The sequence below is a fragment of the Nothoprocta perdicaria genome, unplaced genomic scaffold, assembly GCF_003342845.1.
Source record: "Nothoprocta perdicaria isolate Ctin4 unplaced genomic scaffold, notPer1 scaffold_107, whole genome shotgun sequence".
Classification (NCBI taxonomy): Eukaryota; Metazoa; Chordata; class Aves; order Tinamiformes; family Tinamidae; genus Nothoprocta; species Nothoprocta perdicaria.
This window is the reverse complement of record NW_020454172.1, coordinates 2251798-2260641: the sequence shown is the minus strand read 5'-3', so window position 1 is coordinate 2260641 and position 8844 is coordinate 2251798. Positions and strand designations below refer to the sequence as shown.

The window sequence follows — 8844 nt, the reverse complement described above, 5'->3', positions numbered from 1 at the left end:
GCTGCCGACCGGGCCCCGGGGCCGGATCGCGGCGCCCGGCCGAGGGGCGCGGGGGCTGAGGGACACTTGGTGGCTCCGCAGCGCCTCTTGCGGGACCGTTGTTCCTCCACGAGCTGACGCGGCCCGGACATCTACCAGCGCGGCCTGCACCCTCCAGGGCATGCACCGTCCCTGGCCTGCGCCCTCCGTGGCATCTACCATCCGTGGCACCTACCACAGCCGCCTTTCTGTGGGACAGCTCCTCGCCCCTCGTGCCGTGCTCCCTGTGTCCRAGGCTGTTTGCACATGTGAACCAATAAAATTTGCCTTAATCAGGCATGCCCAAGCTCTCTGGCATTTGACATTATTCCAAATAATGGAATTTGTTGTTGGGGAAATTGTGATAATGGAGGGGCTGATTTCCTAAAAGAAGTGGAACTGTCCCTGGCTGGGGCCTTCCCCAGCTCAGCACTTACGCAGGGACCAGGGTGGCTGTGCCGGCCCCGGCTGTCACACAGCAAAGCCAGGGGAGGTTTTGCTGAACCCGAGGAGGCCGTGGTGTGTCCTGCGAGCTGCCCTCACCCCAGCGCCTCCCCTGCCCCAGCGCTGCGGCCAGAGCCGGGCCCTCCATCCCCGGGAGAGCCCCATTCCCGGCACCATCCCCGGGGGAGCCCCATTCCCGGCACCATCCCCGGGGGAGCCCCGTTCCCCGGCCCTCCATCCCCGGGGGAGCCCCGTTCCCCGGCCCTCCATCCCCGGGGGAGCCCCATTCCCGGCACCACCCCCAGGGGAGTCCCATTCCCCGGCAAGTCCAACCCCGCGGCCTGGGGCCACGGGAACGGGGCAGCATGAGGCTCCAGCCAGGGCGAGGGGCAACCCCAGGCATGCACAGGAACCGACCCCAACCCTCGCCAGCCACAGGACAGAGGAAGAGAACAATGCCAGAGGCTGGATAAATATATGCAAGGAAATATGCAGAGGCCACCCTCCCTAAAATAACATTTAACAAGACTGAACAGCTAAACTACAGAAATGGTGAAATGTGATTTGCAGGTAACTGTGTGGCACCCAGCTGCTGCTATATGCCCATCCAAAGGCTGTTGATGACGTGGAATTTGCTGTTACACAGCATCGCAAGAGCTGTTCTGCCAAACAGCCCCAAATTTTGGCTACAGGGCCTAGGTTGTGCTTGCTTTACTCTTAAATTCACAGCTAACAAACTTTAACAAAAACTAGTATTAGGACTGTACAATCCATATATAAAAAGGGTTGGTTTATTGTAGTTCAAATACATAAACTGAACAATCCCAACATTTCAAAATTAAACTTTAGAAACACAAGTTCAACATTCAAAACAGGAGTATAGTTTACAAGAATTGCCCAGAAGGGAAATCCACAGTCTAATCCAGAAGTATGTAAAGATCACTTTATCGTAAATAAAAGTGTTTGTACAACCGTCCTGTTCTGTTCTGGTAACCACTGTTATTTACCAAGTGTTTCCGACTTTGAGTAAAAATTATTAGACAGATCTTCACTTGGGCAGAGCAACCTGATTTCATTTCTAATTCATGAAACAGGRCAGGGAACAAAGCACATCTGTGAACAAATTTAATTTGGTCTCTGTAGTCCTAATTCTCCTCTCACACAGCTGTAACTCTGACTTTAATGGATTTAGCTCCATTTACAAAGGTGAAAACAGGAAAGAGAATGAGGACTTGTGTTTCCAGAACATGGTCTTGGGTGATCAATAACTGAAGCTCTGGGAGAGCGTCTCACCTCCTCAGCAGGGAGCACGGCCGGGGAGGCTGCGGCTACAGGCACAACCCCCCTGTACACAGGCACGCGCAGCCGCACGGCTGCCTCCCGACACACGGGCCCCACGTCTCGTACACAGACCCCTCATGGCGCGAGGGCCGAAGGGACGAGACGCAGCCCATGCGTGGGGATTGATTTGTCAGTCAAGCCCCACAAAGAAAATCAGGGATATCTTTGATGTTCTCCTTTTACAGAGACCATTTCATGTTCACAAATGCTGCTTCTTCCGCTGCTCCTCAGATGGTTTTGCAATATATTCACGGTAATGTATATGTATAAACCTGACAGATGGCTCATGCAAGCTTTTTTGAATTACCAGATACCCTTGGCTTAAAGGGTATTCCATAATTATTTTGTTGTTCGTCTCGTGGGCTCTGAGGCTGTGGGAGGTGGAGGCGGACCTCTACGGTCCAGGTCATCTACGTAGGACACGATCAGTTTGCGTCTCTCCTCTGGCACGCAGTCGAGTACCAGGTACCGCTTGTCATTCTGCAAAATCTTCTCTACATCCTTCAGGTGCTGATCTGACTCCTGGATCAACTTTTTGGATCTGAAAGCAAGTATAAGCATTACCATCTGACACAGGAAAACCCAGGGAACGCGCCAGGGATCTGCCTCTTCCCAGAGTGGCTGGCACGGGCTCACAGAGGCTGCTCTGGCCCTAACCAAGTGCCCGCAGAATCCATGGGAAAACCAAGCCAAGGAGAGGTGCCCTTGGCTCTGCACCTTCTCAGCCAGGAAGATGTCCCTTTAGGTCAAGACTAGTCACATCAAAAACACTATCTAGGCACAGGAAATGATGTTTGCTGCCACTACTAGTGCTAATTAATCATTATGCTTGCATGTAAAACCCTTTTACTGAAACTCTCCCACAAAAACCTAATAAATTATTTTTATTACAGATTTCCACATGGCCAATATTCCTTTGCTCTGCACTCTCAACTCCTGGAACAGAGGCCTCACCTTGGTATCAGTTCCTCCTAAGTCTAAAGCAAGGGCCAATATAAACACGAAAGCTGGTCCAAGCTTGCTGTGGGATCAGTTTAATACCTGATGGTTTGGAATACACTGAATATGACTATAAAACCAAGACAATTGTGTTAGCTTGATTTTGTTTGTAGCTTGAGCAAAAATGTCAAGATAAAATCGAGACACCTTTATCCACTGCAATTTTTTTGGACATGTTCTGTTATGTTAAAAAATGTAATGCTGACACCAAACTGTGCTTACCCGATACTCTTAACTGTGTTAACAGAGGAAAAGCTTGCTGCCATTCATATGGAAAATACAATAAAAAGTCTTCATTAACATTATGATACACACCTGTATGTTATAAATTTGGTCTCTTTCAATAGCGTCCGGAAGTCAGCTTTGGCAGTAATATATTTGTCTCTAATGTACTCCTCAAATTCCCTTTGTTTTTTCTGAAAGAAAAAGACAAGCTTAAAATACTGAACACCTAAATTCTACAGATTAACTACCTCATGGAACCGAGCACAGTGAATATAAACAGKGATTATGTGTTAATTGTGTTTTTCATTTTTTTCTCTTATTTTTGATTTTAAAAAAAGACTTCATAAATCAGCAGAGACTGCTCCAGAAACCACCAACTTTTTTCTTTCTCTGTATCCTGCACAAGGTTAACAGTTAGCAACAGTAACACAAAACTCTTACCCTATCACTGGAAGAAAATTTAATGCATCTCGGATCTTCTTTAATGATTTTTTTCACTTCTTTCCATGTTGATGTCAAAGTTATCTTTCAAAAGAATTAAAATCAGTTAAAAAGAACCAACACAAGAAAATCATTAGATTCTATGAACAAAAATGTAAATGTCATTACATCTGAAGCGTTTTTTTTTCCATCTCCCAAGCACAGCGAAACAAGTTAAAATACAGCAACTTTGAAGTGTTGTTTTAAAAACTTCTACTACTATTTTAATAATTTTAATTAGATGATTGTACATTTTCCTTTTTATGCTGGCTTATGTATTTATTTATTTTTGAGATGGCATTTTCAAACCCTAATCCTCACAGATATTATTCCAACTTTTTCCTGGTATATAATTACACATACAGATATGCTGTTCAAAATCACCTATAAAGACCTGCTGCGAAGTTACATTCCCATCATTCTATTCTGGTGCACTACAAATGCAATTGATATTCTCAGCACTTTTAACTAACACAGTAAAAACATACACGACATTAAAACTTCGTGTTAAAGAAAGCTGAGTGAATTTGGAACATGATTAAAAAAAGAGCAAGACTCACTAAAACTCCACAACATAGAAGGGGTGATAGTTTTTCCATAGCATTTATAGAACAGAAGTTCAGTTTCAGTAGCACAAGATGAAACAGGGGAGTATCAAGACAGAAAGACTTGTAAGTTTATTTACAGATACTTATTAAGACAAACATATGGGATATTTGAAAGAGCAAGATATCATTAGTAAAAAAAGATATCAAGAAATACAACATCTTGCATGAGATTTTAAGAAATAATCACCAAAGATCAAGTATGAATCAACTAAATGCCAAACAAGTAACACCCAAGATAAACAGGTAAGAAAACACCCTGCACGCGTTCTGGTATGCTGTAGTGGTGAAGCAAGTAAAGGGGCCCAAGGAAAAATTATTCTGCTTATGCGACAGAAATGCAGAGAAAGACAAATGACAGTGGCTGACCAAACASGATGTGAAGTTCGAGTACATGCAGCTCTTACCGCTGACGTTTCATCCAGAAGCTGCCTGAAGTGCTCCCGCTTCTTTTTGGTAAGTGCCTCAATGTGCTCATTAAAAAGCTTCTCCTTTTCTTCTCTTTCTAGCAGGGAGCCAGATTCCCACCGATGATCCTTGCGGAGAGTCCTTCTGGTATCAGACCATGACACATCTGAAGAACGCACCTGAAATAAGAGAAAATATTTTTTTAAAATACTTCCTTCTGTGGGACACCAATAATTCTTGCACAATTCTTACTTTTTATGTTAATTAAAACAAGAAAAAAGAAATCTAAGAGACTATGGCAGCTTTCCTATAACTACTAAACAAGCAATGGCACACAGAATTACTTTGCATCTGCTCAAATGCAGAGATATCCCACTGACCTGGTTATTGCTTGCTTGCTTTCAAGAAAAAGATCTCCAGCACCCTCCTCCACAATGCACAACATACCATCTTACCCAGCAGGACCCTGGGAAGGCCGCCTGTGGGATAACTATTCATGAAGAGTCACTGGGAGCTTCCCAGCACTTTGTTTTAATGCAAAGAGCACCCCTCTGTTACTAGCTATACATGAGACCAGTAGCAAACCATTTATGTTCTTAGAGCACGATACGCACCAACAGCAACTGCTGTCTCACAGGTTAGCTCAACTAGTGGAACAGAGCAAACAGAACAACACAGAACGAGCAAGATGAAGACACCAGGTCTGGAGCAGGATGAAGGAAAAACCTTAAATTAGTGAGGGAATTCCTAATGCTCAGCATAATTTTCAATGGATGTGCAAAGACTTCCAGTACCATGTCAAAACAAAACAAACAAAACAGCAAACCCACCAAACCACTGCCATAACCAGTGATACTCTGCAGCAGCACTGCAAAATACTGACCCYGGCAGCAAAGCACTTTCTTTCAATCACAGTGAAACTCCCGAGGACAAAAAAGAAAAGATACAGTTTCTTCCACATGTACTTCACTACAAATGCTGAAAAGCTCCTATACAGTCACCAATTAAAAAACATATACTGAAAAGTTTCTAGAAGGAGAAAGCTAGTCAGGTCTTACCATGTCAGATAGAAGCGCTTTGAAATTCTGGATAGCTTCTTCCCGTTTGTGCTGCTCACGCTCTCTATCAATTTCCTTGGTTTGTTCAGAACGAGCTTTCTGAACTTCCCTTTCTCGTTCACGCAAACTTGCCTCAATGCGAGCTTGTCTTTCGAGCTCCTTTTCTTTTTCAGAATCTAAATTCTAAAATATAAAAACATTTTCTCAATAAAAACAGTAAGATGACACCTTTCACATTTTTACTGGGCAGTTAGTAAATTAAAGGATTAAAAAATATATTACCCCGTATTATCACACTAAGGGCATTTTGGAATAACACACTCTTGAGTCTAGCTACTTCATAAAGTGGTTTGAGATCTATGGATTAAAAAAAAATCACCCTGCTTTCACAGCTATGTTACAGTATTAGAAGTATTATAGGGTTTACACTGAGGAAAGGGACTTTTGGTCACAATGCTGGCTCACAGAGCAATCATTCTTGGGAGCATGTTCCATATGTGTAATAACTAAATAATTCTGCAGTGCTGTTACTACAGTATTTATTTGACTACATTTAACTTCAACCATTAATTCACTGGGAGAAGAAGGTAGCAATATCAGTTTGAGACGGAAGGAATAACAGAAAAACCAATGTCCATTCTGCTTGGAAGCAACCAGTGTGGTGTGTGCACTTCCCAAGTTTTCTAGCTAAGAGCTATGGAGCAGTCCCTGCCTTTCCTGCTTTGCTAGATAAATTCCCCAACACATACACCTACATATACGTAGGCACACGTGCACCACAAACATTTGCAGCCGTAGTAGCAATAGCACAAGGGATAGCACAAGTATTAAGCGTTCACTCAGCAATACATCTACCTATAATGGCTGTGGTACAGCATTCTCTTTGGTAAAGAGCTGAAGCACTATTCATCTACTTTCTATTTAGTTAATACTTTACGTGAACAACTGTTCACTGATAATACTGATGTGAACAACTGAAGGAGCAAGGGGATATTTCCAAGTGTGGCACACATACCTTAGCTATTTTTTCAATGTACTGTTTGAAAAGGTCTTCCCTTTGTGAAGAGCTGTCCACTGCTTTGTAACGAGGGTCAGTCTCTACTTTGTCCTTCACTTTGCTCCAGCGAGACTGACTGTCCAGGTGGTGATTAGCCAGCAGTTCAAAGAAGTCCATTTTGATCTATTTCACACACACAACAGGAAGACAGACAACAGGACTTGAGAAAGGTTTTGCTATCTAGCAGTTTACTTTCAGGAAAAAAAAATCAACTTACCTCCAACAGAGGGAAGTTATATTACTACATACCATTACAACTTAGAAAAAATATCCTAGAACTCTGAATTAGATAGGCATGAGATAGGCATGTCTAAGATTCAGGTCCTCTTTGGGACAATTTTGTTAAAGCAGATACATTAGGAAGATCTGCTAAATCTGAGATGAGCTTTTTTTTAAAAGCACGTTTCATCAGTATAGATTATTTTACTTCAATTTAAGTTTCTTTTTTGAGCTTTTATAGATCAAAGCATCAAGTTAATGATTTTACATTACCTAATTTCACAACAGCTATACAATTTAAGCAGATCAAGAATTTTATGGATTCATTCTCTGAGTATGAATGAACAGAGGTAAATATTCAGGTCTGTCAATAAATAGCCAAGCCTTAGAAAGATGGTTCTATCTAATAAGGGGACATCCACATACAGTAATTAAATAATGACTTTTAAATGGATACGTAAATACAGGAAAAGCTTAGTTAAATTTTTTAGTCTACGTTTTGAAGTGGGGAATGGCATGCCAACACCCTGTTAAGAGCAGCACTGTGCAGGGCTGGCAGAGGATCTGCTCTGCTAGTTGCTGATCTTGAACTGACACTAGCACCACGGCACTTTGCTTGCAGCTCCGAAATGCAGCACGGGCAAAGCAGGGACTGGGCCCTTGCTGCATGTCTCTCTGGGGCAACGAGCTCCCTTGGTGCTGTGAGCGCTCCAGGGCCTGCCCAGTTTCCCGTTGTTATTCCCAGCACTTCGTGCTGCACAAGCCTGGTCTGGCACTCGAGCGTGCACCCTTCTGAAGCAGGGGGAGGGTAGCCCCCTTGCTGGGGGCTGGAACCCAGCGGGGCGCGGGGACACCACGGGCACGGCTGAGCACGCTGCCCTCRCAGCATCCCAACCCGCCGACCCAGGAAACGGGGACCTCCACTGCAGCAGACTGGTGGGAAAACGGAGCGGGGACTGCTTGGCAGCCCGTTTTGCTATTCAGCTCATCTGTTAAAAACAAAACAAAACAACCCTCCCCCAAACCAACTCAGCTCTAAAGCACAGAGGTTCCTAAAGGAAGAGAACAGATGGACAGGTCTCTCCTACTCTGGCTTCCCACCATACTGTCACATCCCGAGTCTCTAAAAACATGTGTTTGGTTACAGCACATTAGGAATGAAGTAAGGATTAGAACCAACATTCTGCAGGCTTAACCACTGATAATTCTAGCTCTTTGCAATATTTAAAACACAAGTGCAAAAGGCTTTAAAGATCTTTTTCTTTACTATCTCAGAAAGATTAAGATAGTAAAGAGAGATTAGAAAGTAACTGTATCAGTGGAGAAGTCACTCTATCGACAGCACTATCACTTTTCCTTAAATAAATAAATGCTAGGCAAATCATTTACTCATTTTAAGATTAAGAATGTTACTTTAAAACATCTTAAAACATGCATGCAGYATCAGCAATATGAAGCTTTCTAAGCCATGGTATAATATTTGATTTAAAATAAATCAAATAATTCCCAGATGTTACTACAGAAGTCTATAAAGTAAGGGTGTCTCAAAGTTTGCACAGAAGCACATTTGTACACATGCTTACTGTGCAAATCATATGTGCATATGCAAGATATCTTTTAAAACATGGAAAACGAGATTTAAAAATATGCATGTAGCCACAACACTGCTGGACGTACCTCAGCACTAGCTGCAACTAGACCCCAAATGCATCGGAGAGGGATGCAAGGGGTAGGAAGCAGTTCCACAGCAGTGCCAGCAGCGCTGCTGCTCCGCAACAGCGGCTCCCTTTGCCCAGCTGCTGTTCTACTGATGACTGACTGAGCATTCCCTGCAACACCACTTTCAGACCCTTAATGCTCTTACAGCACGGGCTTAACTTCAGTTGAAAGTGTCTTTCAACCACACTGCACCTAGCACAAGCATTACAGTTAGGATTTCCAACATAAATTATGAGAGAACATAAAAAAAGTCAAAAACAGCTTGCCAATC

The 8844-nt window shown here is 43.3% G+C and overlaps 1 protein-coding gene across 6 annotated transcripts in view; it reads right to left on the bottom strand.

Annotated features, from left to right (window-relative positions):
- Positions 1 to 1247: 1247 nt before the first annotated feature.
- The window catches only part of TCERG1 (transcription elongation regulator 1), a 32069-nt gene continuing 24472 nt past the window's right edge, over positions 1248 to 8844 (bottom strand). For all 6 annotated transcript variants that reach the window (XM_026045499.1, XM_026045467.1, XM_026045475.1 and 3 more), the window contains 6 exons: positions 6594 to 6758; positions 5579 to 5761; positions 4520 to 4699; positions 3469 to 3552; positions 3118 to 3218; positions 1248 to 2344 (listed from right to left, as the gene is read on the bottom strand). In XM_026045499.1, the coding sequence (XP_025901284.1) occupies positions 2143 to 2344; positions 3118 to 3218; positions 3469 to 3552; positions 4520 to 4699; positions 5579 to 5761; positions 6594 to 6758 (915 nt within the window). In that variant the 3' untranslated portion in view covers positions 1248 to 2142. The remainder of the gene's footprint in view (positions 2345 to 3117; positions 3219 to 3468; positions 3553 to 4519; positions 4700 to 5578; positions 5762 to 6593; positions 6759 to 8844) is intronic.